Below are 18,133 nucleotides of genomic sequence, written 5' to 3'. Positions count from 1 at the left end.
CCGGGTGGTAATCGAACACGTGACAGCGCTTACAAGGCACGAGCGCTACTCTCCAGTCTCCAAGCTAACTATGCTTGGCAGGATGGACTAAAATTCAAATTCGAACGGCCTCATCGGGCCGCACAATTTGACCAGGCGGGCCGCATGCGGCCCGCGGGCCGCCAGTTTGACATGCCTGAGGTAGACCGTTCAGGTATACCTGAGACCTGATGAGTACAAACAATATCAGGTAGACCTGACAGGTACCGCTGAAATGTTTAGTCTGTCAGGTCTACCTGATACCTAATAGTGAGTGGCTGTCCTAACAGTGGAGGTCTTATCGTCCCGAAATATAAGAGAGGAGGACGGGATAGGAGAAAGCCAGCCGTTCCGAGAACAAACCCCATTTGTGTAGAATAAAAATTCCGCCCGGGTGGTAATATTATTATTTTGGTAAAATGAAAGATTCTTTGACTTTTTCCCCTTACATTCTGATTTCTATTTGATTTCCTCAGGTACCTATCTGAATGGCAGTCTGAACAGCTGTATCCCTTGTAAGAAGGGAACTTATCAACCTGCCTCTCAGCAGACCAAGTGCTTGCAATGTCCTCCCAACACGAGCACCAAGAAGCAAGCTGCTGTAAGTTTTCCTTGAAAATCTGGGTCTCTTAATGTTGAAATAAAAAATAAGAGGTTTGGTGCAGGGAACAGTACCTACAATGGAAGTCTCATCTTCCCGAAAGCGAAGAGAGAAGGAGGACAGGATAAGAGAAAACCAGGCGTTCCGAGAACGAACCTTATCTGTTCAGAATAAAGTTCGCGCCACCTTACACGCTGAGGCTGGAGCCAAAAGTTCACTCTTCGTAGATTCGTAGTCGTAGAAGCTTAACCCATCCTTTAGGGCTGTTTGCCCCTACACCTAAACCTCAGTTGGGCTTTTTGTGTGTGAGGTTACTCTTATAGGTAACTGATTCATACAATACCGGATCTTCAACCCTATACTATCTTGTTTACTTTCAGACAAGCAAGACTGACTGTTGGAACCCATGTGAGATGCAAGGCTCAGAGATGCACTGTGACACCAATGCCTATTGTCTGCTTATACCTGAGACCAGTGACTTCAAATGTGAATGTAAACCCGGGTTCAATGGCACAGGCAAAGTCTGTACAGGTTAGTAGAATAGTCATGCACCTATTCCACGTAGGTATTTCTCCATTGAGTAAATTAAGTTGGAGTCTAAATATTCCATTTTCATTTGGTCCGAAACACCACAGCACTCTCCAGGACATTTCAAATTCAACAATTTTTAATACCTTTTTAGAACACAAACTGTTTTAACAGATCATGTTCTAAATGAAAGTTCTACAATTGGCCTTTTTTTCTTTGTACCAATACCTACCCTTTATTTCTTTGTACCAATACCCTTAATTTCTTTCTACCAATGCCCTTAATTTCTCTCTGTCATAATCCTTTCTCCCAATACCCTTGATTTCTTTCTACCAATACCCTTAATTTCTTTCTACCAACACCCTTATTTTCATTCTACCAACGCCCCTTAATTTTTCCAGACGTATGCAAGGGCTACTGCGAGAACAAGGGAACCTGTGTCAAGGACGCCAGAGGTCAGCCATCTTGTCGCTGTGTGGGTTCGTTCATTGGACCTCATTGCGCTCAGAAGTCAGAGTTTGCGTATATTGCTGGTGGCATTGCCGCCACTGTTGTGTTCTTGATCATCATTGCTCTCTTTGTATGGATGATATGTGCCAGGTAAGATTCATTCATTGTCATTCATACGATATCAGCAAAAGATACTAGGTAAGATACCAGAAAATATTTCATAGCCAGCCTAGTGGATAGTACCACCTTGGAAGCCCAAAGTCACGGGTTCGATTGCCGCCCGGGGCGAACTTTATTCCAAAGTGATAAGGTTTGTTCTCGAAAGGACCGGCTTTTTTTTTATCCTGTTCTCCTTCTGTCCTCGATTTCGGGAGGATAAGACCTCTGTTGTTACAGATCCCTCTGCCAAACTTCTTAAAACAACTCAAGACTTTAGGACTGTTTTGAAACATTTTAAAATTCTTTAAACTTCCATTTTCTTTTTTTTTTTGGAGGTTATAATGTGGTTCTTCAATTTGATTTTCCAAAACTGCGTTGAGGTTATGATTTTCTGATCATAATTCTTCATGACAATCAACCATGATTTCTTTATGACAACTGACCAAGATTTCTCTCTGACAATCGAACATGATTTCTTTATGACAACTGACCATGATTTCTCTCTGACAATTGAACATGATTAATATAATGTGGTTCTTCAATTTGATTTTCCAAAACTGCGTTGAGGTTATGATTTTCTGATCATAATTCTTCATGACAATCAACCATGATCTCTTTATGACAACTGACCATTATTTCTCTCTGACAATCGAACATGATTTGTTTTCAGGTCGGAGAGGAGGCGTGAACCAAAGAAGTTGGTGGCTCAAACCAACGACCAAACGGGATCTCAAGTGAACTTCTACTACGGTGGCGCTCCCTATGCGGAGTCTGTGGCACCTTCCCATCATTCCACCTATGCCCATTACTATGATGATGAAGAAGATGGCTGGGAGATGCCCAACTTTTACAATGAGACTTATATGAAAGGTGAGCGAAAGGTTTTTCACATAATTTATAACAGAAAACATATACGCAAGTACAAGTTTTCTTATACGTAGTAGGTATAAGTTTTGTGACCAAAGTGAAAATATGAACGCAGATTACATTGCTGCTGGTGGCATTGCCGCCACTGTTGTGTTCTTGATCATCATTGCTCTCTTTGTATGGATGATATGTGCCAGGTAAGATTCATTCATTCATGGTTATTCATAAGATATCAGCAAAAGATACTAGGTAAGATACCAGAAAATATTTCATAGCCAGTCTAGTGGATAGTACCACCTTGGAAGCCCAAAGTCACGGGTTCGATTGCCGCCCGGGGCGAACTTTATTCCAAAGAGATATGGTTTGTTCTCGAAAGGGCCGGCTTTTTTCTACCCTGTTCTCCTTCTCTCCTCGATTTTGGGAGGATAAGACCTCTGTTGTTACAGATCCCTCTGCCAAACTTCTTAAAACAGCTCAAGACATTAGGACTGTTTTGAAACATTTTAAAATTCTTAAAACTTTAATTTTCTTCCCCTGATTGTGGTAAGTGCTCCAGTTATAGGTATCCGTCTCGGTCCCAGCCTAGGTAAGGAATCCCAGCCTAGGTAAGGAATTTTATCCTCCTTTAGTTGAGAATTTGATCACATAATAATAGAGACTCTAAGGGTTAGGTAAAGATGGGGTGCAATAGTCCAACGCACTGGACTCCGCACACAGGAACTTCGTTGGAAAAGTCCTTCATTTCGATGTAATGTAAGTGGTAGAGACCGCCTCCAGCGTTAATCTTGCTTACCTTTTACTCAATAGTCTTCTTCTTCCTAGCCTTTTCCTACTTAAATATTATTATTAATGCAGTCAGTGTTCTCTAATCGCTATTAATTGTTCACAGTACCCTGCGCGGTCGGCACATACTACAGTAAGGAAACAAAGTCCTGTGTTCAATGCCCGGTAGGAACCTATCAGAGTGAGTCTGGCCAGCTGCATTGTATCGATTGTCCACTGATAGCAGGAAGACCAGGAGTGACCATAGCTCCTGGCGCTCGCACTGCTGCTCAATGTAAAGGTAAGTCTCCCTATTTCATCAGATATATCCTCTTCTTCATCATATTCTTCTTCTTTTTCGCCTTTTCCCGTGTTTAGACGGGGTCGGCGTTTTTCGTCAGCCTCTCAATGAGCCCTAGTTGTCCTCGGGTGATTGCATTGGGCTGACATTTGACTTGAGAGCCTTTACTAACGCATCAGATACATAAGGACGGTAATTATCTCTATATGTACCTGATTGTCTTGCAATCCATATTTTGAAGGAGCACGTTTCGTCCTGTAATGCGCTCAATTCCTTTGTCGGAGATCCTGGGGCCAGCTTAACTCCATACACAAAAAGCCCAATCTGAGGCTTGGGTGTTGGGGCTAGACGGCCCTAAAGGATAGGTTAAGCTTCTTCGAACCTGGGACCTTAGTGGGAAGGATTCTTATAGATTTACTCCAGTCATTTGTCCTGCATACTAACGCACCTTTCTTCTTCCAGAGCGATGTCCAGCAGGCAAATACTACGACGACGAGACTGGACTGTGCAGACCGTGTGGACATGGCTTCTTCCAACCCAAAGAAGGCAGCTTCAGATGTCAGCTGTGTGGATTGGGCAAGATCACGAGATCTACTGAAGCCACCTCGCAGGTAAGCAATGTACAGGACTAGAATTCCCTGCTTTATTGACCCAACAAAGTGAGGTTTTACCTTGGTGAAATTCAGGCGCGATTGATTTTTTTCCGCTCTTTTCTGAGGCTATTAGGGTCAAATGTTCACTCAACTCCTAGTTATTCTAGTTAGGTTTTCGTAGATCAGTTGGATGAAATAAAATGAAAACACATTGGAGGCATTCACTGGCTGATTTGGGGTGCTCCCAGGAACTCATTGAAATCCACCATTAGGTGTCTTTAAATCGGGTAAGCCACCCCGAAGACACGAATCGCCCTAGATGGGCTCGATGCACTGGGCCTAAATACTGGACTCATTTCATAAGAAAAGACTATTATAATGTAGGTATCGTAGGTATTCTACCCTTAGGACTGGACCATAAAAGACGCCCTCCCTATTTTCCGATTCCATACTTAAAACTAACCCCCCTCTATCTTCCTCCCTCAGGACGAATGTAAGGATGAGTGTGCTAGTGGTATGCAACTGGCAGGCGATGGCACCTGTGAGCCCTGCCCCCGAGGTACCTACAGAACTCAGGGCCTGGAACCTGCCTGTGTCTCTTGTCCTTCAGGACGCACTACACCTAAGGCAGGAGGAGCTACAATTGAAGAGTGTTCACTGCCGATCTGTCATCCAGGTAAGTGAAAAGGATATTGTGTTACTAACAACTTTTTCTCCCAGAGGTTTGATACAAGGAACTGAAAGACAGTCACTCACTATTAGGTAGACCAGGCATTTCAAACTCAAAATGTATAGAGGGCCATTTTTGATATTTTTTGAACATTGGCGGGCCGCAGATATTCACCCCCTCCCCCGGAAAAATCATGGGTTTCATTTGTTTTTTAAAAAGAAGTTTTATTGGATTAAAATGTAAAATTCCAACAGACCAACTCGAAACCTAGTCAGGACGGCAACGGAACGTATAAGTATGCGCGCTGCATAATTAGCTAGAGGAATAAAAAACATTTTAATGCCACACTGATTACGGAACGTATAAGTATGCGCGCTGCATAATTAGCTAGAGCAATAAAAAAACATTTTAATGCCACACTGATCAATAACTTTTGTAATCAATAACTTATCAATAGAAATATTTAATGGGTTCATTCAAGTACCCACATATGACGTTCTTGAACCATTTTCATTATTGAAATCGAGCTTAATCACTTGAACAAATACCTACTTGGTTTCTACTTCTTTCTTCTCTTGTGCCATTTTATGTAGAACACGTCAGATTCTTATGTACATAGTGTAATGTAAATATAGTTTATAAATTATGTGTAATGAACTTGAAAAGAATTGTCAGTCCGCCTGCCATTTTGTCAGTAACTTTAAGAGTAGGTAAAGAGCATGTTTATGTATGTACCTAGGTATTTACAGTTAGAATAAATATACATAGTTGAAATCACATGATCTTTATTTTGTCAGACGATTTCACTGAACTTAAAGTGTCAATTTTAAACTTGAACCAGTAGGCAAAACATTGTTTGTAAAATAAGCCCTAGGAACAAAAATCAAAGCTATCAATTCTTTAAAAGTTCACATTATCTTGTAAAAATCAATAGTAATGTAAATATAGTTTATAAATTATGTGTAATGAACTTGAAAAGAATTGTCAGTCCGCCTGCCATTTTGTCAGTAACTTTAAGAGTAAAGAGCATGTTTATGTATGTACCTAGGCATTTACAGTTAGAATAAATATACATAGTTGAAATCACATGATCTTTATTTTGTCAGATGATTTCACTGAACTTAAAGTGTAAATTTTAAACTTGAACCAGTAGGCAAAACATTGTTTGTAAAATAAGCCCTAGGAACAGAAATCTAAGCTATCAATTCTTTAAAAGTTCACATTATCTTGTAAAAATTAATACATTATATAAAGTTGAATTACCTGACCTCCTCCCTAGAGGACTTTACTTTTATTTCTTCCAATCCTTCAAAATAGCCTTGATTCGTTCCCAAGACTTTTATACAATTTAAGACTTTACTTTAGGACCTGCCAATATTACTTTCTATTTTTCTACTTTTTGTACATATCTATTTTACTTATTAATTTTAAGGCGAAAAAGTTAGTTGAGTATTTCATAGTTATTTTTTTTAATATTTATTTATTTTCACAGTACCTATATGTTTATAGACTGTTGTGAATCAGCCACTGACGGAATTTGTTAAAATATGACTACCTGTTATTTTTTAAAATTGATTATTTTTTTTCACTTTCTGTTGGCAACAGGTTCGAAGCAAGCTCAGCGTGTATTCAAGGTGAACATGTTGTTCCCCACGTCTGTGCTATGTAACGAAGCAGGCCAAGGAGTCCTTAGACAGAAAGTCAAGAATGCCATCAACTCACTCAACAGAGACTGGAACTTCTGCTCACATTCCATTGAAGGTAAGGAAGAAAATCATCCAAGAGCTATACCGTCTTATGTAGTATAAGGCTCCATGTACACTAGTGAAACGCGTTTCAAGGAACGTATTTCCTATCCTTAGACAGAAAGTCAAGAATGCCATCAACTCACTCAACAGAGACTGGAACTTCTGCTCACATTCCATTGAAGGTAAGGAAGAAAACCATCTAAGAGCTATACCGTCTAATGCAGTATAAGGCTCCATGCACACTAGTGAAACGCGTTTCATGGAACGTATTTCCTTTGTCAATACACAGTGAGTTTAATGAAAATCGGTTTCACCAGTGTGCACTGCCTTGTGTTAACCTTATATACGGGTTTCGTGAAACTCGTTTCACTGGTGTACATTGCGCCTAACTGCTAAGGGGCTAAGCTAAGGCGTCTAACGCCTAAGTGACGGGCGTTTAACCCTCGACTCGGCGACAAGCTACCCGCCTCCTGACAGAAACCTCACCGAGCCTGAGTGTTGCTGAGGTAAGGCAGCAGTACGCAAATGCCCAGAAGCATCCATCCGGATACCAACCACGCGCAACGTTACTCGTCAATGATTCCTTGGGGAAGTGGTGCATTCAACGTGACATCTCCGCTGGCTAGGCCATTTCATAAGTTAATACGGATTTAAGATATCTAGAGGTATCTTCAGGTGTCTTGTTCCTCCCTTTCCAACACTACTCAAATTAATTCTTTGGGCACTATTTTGTTAATAAATTAATTAAAATTGTCGTAACTGCGATTTTATTTCAGCAATTCAAATCGACTATGACCTCAGCTTCCACGAGCCAAGTGCCAGCAGTGCGGCGCTGGTTGTTCCCTTCCATATGAACCCAGAGGATAGTCTCACTATTGGAATGTGGGTACAGTTCAGCCATCGGGATGAACCTGGAGTCTTTTTCACCTTGTATTCTACTCCGTAAGTAAAAATAGAATAGAATAGAATATACCCTGTTTATGTGTATTTATTACTGCAAGAATGAGAGAGGATAATCATTAATTTTCTACTCCTCTATCTTTTCAGCTCCAGTCACTCGGTGCAGGGTCGTCGCCCACTGATCCAAGCTCACTCTAGCGGTGTTCAAGTCTCACTGTTCCCAGAACTACAGGATGCATTTCTAGCATTCCACGAGTACGCCACTATTAATGATGGCCAATGGCATCATGTAGCCATCGTGTGGACCCAGGGTACCCTTACACTCATCACGGAAGGTCTGATTGCCGGCAAGGTGGAGAACTACGGCTCAGGAAAGTCCCTGCCTCAATAGTAAGTATTCTGAACCCGCCCCACCCCTCCTCGAGCTCAAGTTTTCACCTTTACTGTAGGCCAGGCTCCGAAAATTTGGAGCATCCACCCCGAGACCCTCAGGCCCCCCGCGAAATCCTGGATACGGCCCTGTTCTGAATAGCTATGGGGGATAGCAGTGGCGCATATCCTTTTTTGCCCCCCACCCCTGAAGGTTTTCGCCTGAGGGTCCCTGGTGGTTCAAAAGTGGATTGACGGGGGTGGAAATGATACCGTGATGATAAAAGAGTAGGTATGTGGGCTCTAAATTATAGACAGGGGACCCTAAATTTCCTCAAGTGGGGGATAATTGAACATGTAGGTACCTATCGGTTTTAAAAGATATTCACAATTTGCTAATCCTAAACTTTCTTTCTTACAGCGGATGGGTGGTACTTGGAAAGCCCAGGCCAGACAACATCAAGGCTTACACCGAAGCTGGATTCGAAGGCAAACTAACCAAAGTACAAATCTGGAACCGAGCTTTGGACTTCACCAACGAGATCCAAAAACAAGTAAGTCCAGTAATCATAATTTTTAATTATAAATAATTTTATTATAACCACCTTTAACCTTATTCTTTAGCCACCCTTAGTTAGCTTATAGGGTCATGCACAAAAAGTCCACATGACCAGTGATGTGATGAACCCCCCCAAAAAACACTTCGTGTTAAAAAAAAGGCTTCGAACTCATGACGTTCGCGCGCCTTCCGGCACGCTTGATTTTCCATTTATTTCTTCTTGTTTTTCCTTCATCAGGTCCGAGACTGCCGTACAGAGCCAGTTCTGCATACAGGCCTGGTTCTAACATGGACAGGCTACGACGATATCAATGGAGGTGTGGAGCGTGTGGTACCCTCCCACTGTAGTCAGCACATTTGTCCCCCTGGATATACCGGCCCTGAATGTGATCAGCTTACAGTAGACAAGGTAAGTCAGCAGGGAAGGAATCTCTGAAACAGCTGCTTTGTTAAGGCCTTTTTATACACAAAAAGCCCACTCCGAGGCTTAGGTGTAGGGACAAACCTAAAGGATGGGTTAAGCTCCTACGAATCTTTTTAAGACTTGCTTCGGTGGCGTAGTGGTCAAGGCGCTTGCCTGGTTAACAGGAGGGTGCGGGCTCGATCCCATTCGAGGCATGGAATTTAATCCTAATTTATTTGAGAAGGAATTTTATCCTCCTTTAGTTGAGAATTTGATCACATAATAATAGAGACTCTAAGGGTTAGGTAAAGATGGGGTGCAATAGTCCAACGCACTGGACTCCGCACACAGGAACTTCGTTGGAAAAGTCCTTCATTTCGATGTAATGTAAGTGGTAGAGACCGCCTCCAGCGTTAATCTTGCTTACCTTTTACTCAATAGTCTTCTTCTTCCTAGCCTTTTCCTACTTAAATATTATTATTAATGCAGTCAGTGTTCTCTAATCGCTATTAATTGTTCACAGTACCCTGCGCGGTCGGCACATACTACAGTAAGGAAACAAAGTCCTGTGTTCAATGCCCGGTAGGAACCTATCAGAGTGAGTCTGGCCAGCTGCATTGTATCGATTGTCCACTGATAGCAGGAAGACCAGGAGTGACCATAGCTCCTGGCGCTCGCACTGCTGCTCAATGTAAAGGTAAGTCTCCCTATTTCATCAGATATATCCTCTTCTTCATCATATTCTTCTTCTTTTTCGCCTTTTCCCGTGTTTAGACGGGGTCGGCGTTTTTCGTCAGCCTCTCAATGAGCCCTAGTTGTCCTCGGGTGATTGCATTGGGCTGACATTTGACTTGAGAGCCTTTACTAACGCATCAGATACATAAGGACGGTAATTATCTCTATATGTACCTGATTGTCTTGCAATCCATATTTTGAAGGAGCACGTTTCGTCCTGTAATGCGCTCAATTCCTTTGTCGGAGATCCTGGGGCCAGCTTAACTCCATACACAAAAAGCCCAATCTGAGGCTTGGGTGTTGGGGCTAGACGGCCCTAAAGGATAGGTTAAGCTTCTTCGAACCTGGGACCTTAGTGGGAAGGATTCTTATAGATTTACTCCAGTCATTTGTCCTGTCTGAGGGTTACATGGGAGAGAAATCATACCTACGGCATTGCCCCCCCCCCCCTAAACCTCAAGATTCGGTTAATATTTCTAGTTGAAGTATTCAAATAAACCAAATTTTCCGAAGATTATTTTTTCGTCTGCTTCTTTGTGACGTGCATCAGCTGCTTTTGTTAAGATGCCAAACTTATGCGTATCTAATACTTTTTTCGCGTCTATTTCAGTTGCCACCTCACGTGGACTACTGCCCGGGAGATCTGTGGGTTATTGCCCGTAACGGCAGTGCTGTAGTTACTTGGGATGAGCCCAGATTTAGTGACAACGTGGCCGTGGTGAAAGTAGAAGAGAAGGGAGGACACAGACCGGGGCAAACCCTGTTATGGGGCACTTACCATGTGGCGTACGTTGCTTTCGATGCTGCCGGCAATTCTGCAACCTGTGCATTCAAAGTGTATCTTCTGTGTAAGTATCTAGTCTCGTGTTACAATTTACTTATTTTATACAAATCAAAATAAATCCCTACAAGTATAAAGCATTGCTCCAGGATAACCTAATGTACTTCTTTCTGGTGGGGGTCTTAACAAATCCCAGTTATGTTGGGTAGTTGGAATGAGTGCGAAATTCAGCCTCACAAGTTGTAGTGTGGAGATTTGAAGCTAAAACTCGCCATCATACGCTTACAGCAAGGTTATTAAGTTCAATTTGATTTAATTGGCAGAGATACAGCACTATAAATGAATCACTGATTGACTGATTCATTTAATCAGTCATTTACACTATTTACGAATTTACAGACCTGTTTTCTGTACACTTATCTTGCCAAGTTAGCATACCTATTGGTAGGTAGGTAGGTATGTAAATCTAATTATTACCCTCTGTTCCCTCTCTTTTCCAGACCAACATCGATGACTGCAAATCTAATAGTCAACCATCCATTTACTCACTTACATGCCATGCCTCACATTGTCCTCTGAATCATCGGAACGTAATGTTTTGCTTTGAATTTCTGAGCTTTATTTAGAATAAGAGTATTGCGTTAGAGTTTAGAATCTTTATTAGACTATAGACTCTTTTGAGTTTAGAATGTTTATATCCCCTTTCAACACCAATTTTATTATAACATCCTCTTTCACCCGACTCTTTCCACAGCCGAGTTCTGTCCCCCATTGGCGGATCCTATTGGCGGAGTGCAGATGTGCAAGGACTGGGGTTCAGGCGGACAATTCAAAGTGTGCGAGATCGCATGTAATGCCGGTCTCAAATTCTCTCAGCCGGTGCCCAAATTCTACACGTGCAGCGCTGAAGGATTCTGGCGTCCCACTAACGACCCAAGCTTGCCCATGGTTTATCCCGCGTGTTCAAGTGAGTATCGAGTTTTATGCCTTTCGTGGCGAGACTCCTTGATCTATGGAAAATGGACTTTACAAAAAGATGGGAATTGAAAAATACATATTTCCTCCTGTGAGATAAAATGCATATATTAGGTAGTTCATTGAAAGAAAAGGATCCCGTTGTCGTAGCGTAGACTAAAGGAACCTTTCAGTCTTATCCAGAATCAGTGATAAATAAGAGTGAGTAATAAGCTATTATTTTAATCAACCTCAACCTACTTGTTTAATTTTCGCTTTCTCTGATAAAGTAAACGGAATTTTCAGTAGGTAAACTGCGACGGTAAAGGAACTTTTCAGTCTCATACTAGCAGTATAAACGAGATATATTATATTCTTTCCCCAGGTTCGAAGCAAGCTCAGCGTGTATTCAAGGTGAACATGTTGTTCCCCACGTCTGTGCTATGTAACGAAGCAGGCCAAGGAGTCCTAAGACAGAAAGTCAAGAATGCCATCAACTCACTCAACAGAGACTGGAACTTCTGCTCACATTCCATTGAAGGTAAGAAAGAAAATCGTTAAAGAGCTATACCGTCAGTGTATAGTATAAGACACAATGTACACTAGTGAAACGCGTTTCATGGAACGTATTTCCTATGTCAATGCACAGTGTGTTTCATGCAACTCGGTTTCACCAGTGTGTACTGCTCTGTGTTAACCTTTTGTACGGGTTTCGTGAAACGCAATTCACTAGTGTGCATTGCGCCTAACTACTAAGGGGCTAAGCTAAGGCGCCTAACGCCTAAGCGTTTAACCCTCGATTTGGCGACAAGCTACCCGCCTCCTGACAGAAACCTCACCCAGCCTGAGTGTGGCTGAGGTAAGGCAGCAGTACGCAGATGCCCAGACGCACCCATCCGGATGCCAACCACGCGCAACGTTACTCGTCAATGATTCCTTGGGGAAGTGGTGCATTCAACGTGACATCTCCGCTGGCCAGGCCATTTCACGAACTTATCAACCTGCCTCTCAGCAGACCAAGTGCTTGCAATGTCCTCCCAACACGAGCACCAAGAAGCAAGCTGCTGTAAGTTTTCCCTTGAAAATCTGGGTTTCTTAATGTTGAAATAAAAAATAAGAGGTTTGGTGCAGGGAACAGTACCTACAATGGAAGTCTCATCTTCCCGAAAGCGAAGAGAGAAGGAGGACAGGATAAGAGAAAGCCAGGCGTTCCGAGAACGAACCTTATCTGTTCAGAATAAAGTTCGCGCCACCTTACACGCTGAGACTGGAGCCAAAAGTTTACTCTTCGTAGATTCGTAGAAGCTTAACCCATCCTTTAGGGCCGTTTGCCCCTACACCTAAGCCTGAGGTGGGTTGACGAAATTCCTGTGTGCGGAGTCCAGTAGTAGGACTATTGCAACCCATTCTGACTAGGCCAAGTTTAGTGCTTTATCTGATCCCATTTGTCTATTCCCTATTTCCAGGTACCAAAGAATGTAAAGATCTCAACATCGATGTCAAGTGTGACCACCGTAGTTCAAGACCTAAGCGTGCCTCTGACGACACAGCTGTGTATGAGCTTGAAGTTCAAGTACCAGTCAAAAGGTAAGTCGCCACTGAATATTGGACGGACCAGACCCGTAACTCCCTCTGGCATTGGCGACTGATTTGCACTTTTGCAGCCTGATTTTTTTGCATTCACTGATATCTTTTAACCCCTATTGCACTGCTTGCCAAACCACCCTTTACCTACTTCAACTTGTGGCTTCTGATATATTTGCACTTGAAATGGACCTTGCACCACCTCTGAATGGCATTTCATGGATTTCTCTGAACCAAACACCAAACGTACATACCTACTTATCTACTTATAACCACTGCCTAACAATTTGCATGACCTTGGTACTACCTATGTACCTACCTGATTAATGCTTATTAATAATCGCTTTAAAAGTTAACCTTCATAGAATTAGGATGGTTTCTATATTTAAGGAAATTTGTATATGGTTTACTTGAAAATACAATCGTTTTAACACCCTACTATTGCTGGCCCACTAACTACCCAATGAGTCCAATGACCCTAAAGGTATGTCCACGCATAGTCGACCGAATGTCGATCGACATCGATTCGAGGCATTGTGGACGGTTCAGTCGACATCGATCGATGGCCGGTCGACTATGTGTGGACACACCCTAATACTAATAGCTAGGAACCTTTCTCCCATATTAACTCCTTGTCTACTGTGGGCTTTTGCCATCTTTCAAGCATTACCCATAGTTAGGTAGGCAATGCCAAGTTAACCCCCACAGAAATTTCAAATTTCTTCTCTTTAAAACTTTAAACCTTCAAATCTGTTTTCTCATAGCATGGTTTCACTTGATTAATAGCATGTCCAATGTGTTTCTGTCTGTCCTCGCATGTGTTTTGTGTCTAGGTCAACATCTCCCTATAAGGATGCCTATAGGCTGGATATTGGGTTTCCAGCGTTCAAGTAAGTGTATTGACGAGAACCTTTTGCATGCTTTTATAACTCTTACTGATTATTCAATAAATAGGCATCTGTGAAAGATATTGTTTGGGGTATTGGAGGAAGAGATTGCCGATTTCGGTCTACACTTATCGCATTTGCGAACACTAGCCCTAAGCAGTCTAAGCGATCACTCAATGGCTATGTACCAGGTTCAATTGCCTTCCACAATTAATAAATGATCATTTACATAGTCAGTAAAACCATTATGAGAGCTGATAACGACATGTAGATACTACTGGCGTGGTAGGATTTTTCGGTGCTCCCAGACTAGTTCACATCGCTAGCTCCCAGACTAATTCTACCTAATTCGAATCTCCACAGTGATCCAGTGTCTCATTCGGGTTCTCAAGCCAGGGCCAGTGTTCAACGTCTCCTGGAAGGTCTCATCTTAGAACAGGACCAATTCGATGTCCACGACACGCTGCCCAATACCGTGCCTGATCCGGCTTCCCTGAGTTTGACCTCAGACTATGCCTGTCCTCAGGGACAAGTAGTGGTCGCCCCTGATTGTGGTAAGTACTCCAGTTATAGGTATCCGTCTCGGTGGCGTAATGCTAAGGGGGCTCGCTTGGTAAACAGGAGGACATTGGTTCAATCCCAGCCTAGGTAAGGAATTTTATCCTCCTTTAGTTGAGAATTTGATCACATAATAATAGAGACTCTAAGGGTTAGGTAAAGATGGGGTGCAATAGTCCAACACACTGGACTCCGCATACAGGAACTTCGTTGGAAAAGTCCTTCATTTCGATGTAATGTAAGTGGTAGAGACCGCCTCCAGCGTTAATCTTGCCTACTGTTTACCTTCCACTCAATAGTCTTCTTCTTCCTAGCCTTTCCCTACTTAAATAGGGCTTTTTTTAACTTAAATATTATTATTAATGCAGTCAGTGTTCTCTAATCGCTATTAATTGTTCACAGTACCCTGCGCGGTCGGCACATACTACAGTAAGGAAACAAAGTCCTGCGTTCAATGCCCGGTGGGAACCTATCAGAGTGAGTCTGGCCAGCTGCATTGTATCGATTGTCCGCTGATAGCAGGAAGACCGGGAGTGACCATAGCTCCTGGCGCTCGCACTGCTGCTCAATGTAAAGGTAAGTCAACATGCAGAAAGTCTTTGATTAGATATATCCTCTTCTTCATCTTCCTCTTCTTCTTCTTCTTCTTCTTCTTCTTCTTCTTCTTCTTCTTCTTCTTCCTCCTCCTCCTCTTCTTCTCCTTCCTTCTTCTTCGTCTTTCCCCGTGTTCAGACGGGATCGGTGTTTTTCGTCAGTCTCTCAATGAGTCCTAGCTGCTCTAGGGCGATTGCTTTGGGCTGAGATTTGGCTTGAGAAGCTTGGCTAATTCATCAAATACATAAGGACGGTAATTATCTCTACCTACCTGATTGCCTTGCAATTCATATTTTGAAGGGGCACGTTTCGTCTTGTAACACACTCAATTCCTTTGTCGAAGATCCTGGGGCCAGCTTAACTCCATACACAAAAAGTCCAATCTGAGGCTTGGTTGTTGGGGCTAGACGGCCCTAAAGGATAGGTTAAGCTTCTTCGAACCTGGGACCTTAGTGGGAAGGATTCTTGTAGATTTACTCCAGTCATTTGTCCACTGGCCAGGTCTAACGCTAGTATATACGGGAACAAAGACGACCTCTATGATAGACTGAAACGTCATGCCTACCCGGGCAAGAAAGGTATGTTAACACATTTCACAAAGTCCTAGGGATAACTGAACATCCTCTTTAAACTATGCATGCTGAACGTCAAAATATAAGTATATCTAAGGTGGTCCAGGTAAAAGACCATCATTTAGTAGGTTTAATCCTCCCAAAGCACTAAAAACTACATCGAGTGAAGGCACCTACACCCATATAACTTTTAATAATAGGTATCCTAGTTCAAGCAAGTCTTTCCGTCTCAAAATTTATAATTATTAGTACTAGTACAATTATTCGCGATTTCATGTATTACATTTTATGCCCATTACTATGATGATGAAGAAGATGGCTGGGAGATGCCCAACTTTTACAATGAGACTTATATGAAAGGTGAGCGAAAGGTTTCTCACATAATTTATAACAGAAAACATATACGCAAGTACAAGTTTTCTTATACGTAGTAGGTATAAGTTTTATTGTGACCAAAGTGAAAATATGAACGCAGATTACATTGAAGTCTGCCCAAACCTAACAAAGAAAGACAACATAATATATAGTAGAAAATCGTGTATGAAAGCGCAGAGGCCCTTAATTGTGATCGTAATTGCATGAATGAGTTGTGGCCAGATATAAGGATACGATTGCAATAGGAAAGTCAGTCTAAATTCTACTCTTGAAAATGTAAGTTGACTTAACATAACTTCACACTAATAACCTGGTAATTATTGTTTGTTGCAGAGAGTTTACACAACGGCAAAATGAACAGCCTGGCCAGGTCTAACGCTAGTATATACGGGAACAAAGACGACCTCTATGATAGACTGAAACGTCATGCCTACCCGGGCAAGAAAGGTAAGTTAACACATTTCACAAAGTCTTAGGGATAACTGAACATCCTCTTTAAACTATGCATGCTGAACGTCAAAATATATAGTATATCTAAGGTGGTCCAGGTAAAAGATCATCATTTAGTAGGTTTAATCCTCCCAAAGCACTAAAAACTACATCGAGTGAAAGCACCTATACCCATATAACTTTTGATAGTAGGTATCCTAGTTCAAGCAAGTCTTTCCGTCTCAAAATTTATAATTATTAGTACTAGTACAATTATTCGCGATTTCATGTATTACAATACAATGTCATATGATTTCTTACTTTTTGTTTCAGATAAAAGTGATAGTGAGAGTGAAGGACAGTGAGACTAGAAACCCCTGACTCTTACGCTTCCATTACCTCGAACCCAGAGATCTGAGCTCTGTGGCCTACAACATGACTGCTGTGATGACACTTGAACTATTTGTGTTGTAGAAGCATTTTCCAGAGGTGTCATTAGCCTTCGAAGTTCAACTCCCATTTCCAATGATTTCACGTCAAATGTAGTTAATTTTAGAGGATGTAGCTACTGATAAAATGACATCTTTTAAAACAGCGCGCACACTTATACGTCCCGAATACGATTCGTCTCTGTCCCAAATACGGTTCGTCTACACACGTCCCGAATACAATCCGTATCCATCTCGGATATGTTTCGTGTCCTTCATAAAAGCATGCATATTATGTTTCCAACTCGATTCAGAAGCATACTTTTACGAAACAACCTAGTTGGGATGGAGACGAAACGTATTCGGGATGGAGATGAAACCTATTCGGGACGGAGACGGATCGTATTCGAGACGTATAAGTGTGCGCGCGCCGCTCAATTCGATAACGTCACAAGCCATATTTGAACAGTTATGTCACCCTTGCTAGTTAAAAAGTTAAAATCATGGGTGACAAAAACACAAGTTCATTGTAGTTCATTTATTTTATTTGCTCATGACAATTTATTATACTTTTTACTTTGTATATTAGTGTTCTTTCCGAGTACCAAGCTCATTTCGAGATCCTTTGACCTCGAAAATCTCCAAGCTTTAACTTTTGAACAAAGTGTTTCCAATGTATTTTTAGGTTTAAATTATTTTAAAAAAGACGCGCTCACAAGCGAACATTTTTTACCTCTTTCTTTTTAAGCTTTGCAAAATGTAAAATTCCAACAGACCAACTCGAATAGACAAGTAGATAGTGATTTTTGAGCTGGAAAAAGTTGATCGCACAAAGCGGCGCACACACTTAGAAGTCCCGTTTCCATCCCGACTAGCTTTTATGAAACAACCTAGTTGCTTTTTACTTTGTATATTAGTGTTCTTTCCGAGTACCAAGCTCATTTCGAGATCCTTTGACCTCGAAAATCTCCAAGCTTTAACTTTTAAACAAATTGTTTCCAATGTATTTTTAGGTTTAAATTATTTCAAAAAAGACGCGCTCACAAGCAACATTTTTTACCTCTTTCTTTTTAAGCTTTGCAAAATGTAAAATTCCAACAGACCAACTCGAAACCTAGTCAGGACGGCAACGGAACGTATAAGTATGCGCGCTGCATAATTAGCTAGAGCAATAAAAAAACATTTTAATGCCACACTGATCAATAACTTTTGTAATCGATAACTTATCAATAGAAATATTTAATGGGTTCATTCAAGTACCCACATATGACGTTCTTGAACCATTTTCATTTTTGAAATCGAGCTTAA

General features: G+C 41.7%; 1 protein-coding gene across 1 annotated transcript in view; it reads left to right on the top strand.

The window, feature by feature from the left end:
- The window catches only part of LOC103508436, a gene marked incomplete at its 5' end in the record, with an annotated part of 40,564 nt that extends 22,848 nt beyond the window's left edge, over nucleotides 1-17,716 (top strand). Inside the window, 23 exons of the mRNA XM_026823034.1 lie at nucleotides 495-619; nucleotides 1,000-1,150; nucleotides 1,549-1,747; nucleotides 2,427-2,626; nucleotides 3,513-3,686; nucleotides 4,149-4,297; nucleotides 4,766-4,955; nucleotides 6,555-6,710; nucleotides 6,775-6,879; nucleotides 7,474-7,639; nucleotides 7,745-7,987; nucleotides 8,388-8,520; nucleotides 8,764-8,934; nucleotides 10,274-10,511; nucleotides 11,199-11,411; nucleotides 11,784-11,939; nucleotides 12,865-12,985; nucleotides 14,233-14,423; nucleotides 14,830-15,003; nucleotides 15,504-15,599; nucleotides 15,843-15,953; nucleotides 16,302-16,415; nucleotides 16,731-17,716. Of these exons, the coding sequence (XP_026678835.1) occupies nucleotides 495-619; nucleotides 1,000-1,150; nucleotides 1,549-1,747; nucleotides 2,427-2,626; nucleotides 3,513-3,686; nucleotides 4,149-4,297; nucleotides 4,766-4,955; nucleotides 6,555-6,710; nucleotides 6,775-6,879; nucleotides 7,474-7,639; nucleotides 7,745-7,987; nucleotides 8,388-8,520; nucleotides 8,764-8,934; nucleotides 10,274-10,511; nucleotides 11,199-11,411; nucleotides 11,784-11,939; nucleotides 12,865-12,985; nucleotides 14,233-14,423; nucleotides 14,830-15,003; nucleotides 15,504-15,599; nucleotides 15,843-15,953; nucleotides 16,302-16,415; nucleotides 16,731-16,762 (3,608 nt within the window). The remainder of the gene's footprint in view (nucleotides 1-494; nucleotides 620-999; nucleotides 1,151-1,548; nucleotides 1,748-2,426; nucleotides 2,627-3,512; nucleotides 3,687-4,148; nucleotides 4,298-4,765; nucleotides 4,956-6,554; nucleotides 6,711-6,774; nucleotides 6,880-7,473; nucleotides 7,640-7,744; nucleotides 7,988-8,387; nucleotides 8,521-8,763; nucleotides 8,935-10,273; nucleotides 10,512-11,198; nucleotides 11,412-11,783; nucleotides 11,940-12,864; nucleotides 12,986-14,232; nucleotides 14,424-14,829; nucleotides 15,004-15,503; nucleotides 15,600-15,842; nucleotides 15,954-16,301; nucleotides 16,416-16,730) is intronic.
- Between the last annotated feature and the right edge of the window lie 417 nt (nucleotides 17,717-18,133).

The sequence above is a fragment of the Diaphorina citri genome, unplaced genomic scaffold, assembly GCF_000475195.1.
Source record: "Diaphorina citri unplaced genomic scaffold, Diaci psyllid genome assembly version 1.1 scaffold398, whole genome shotgun sequence".
In the NCBI taxonomy this organism is placed as follows: domain Eukaryota; kingdom Metazoa; phylum Arthropoda; class Insecta; order Hemiptera; family Psyllidae; genus Diaphorina; species Diaphorina citri.
This window is presented reverse-complemented; position numbering and strand designations above follow the sequence as displayed.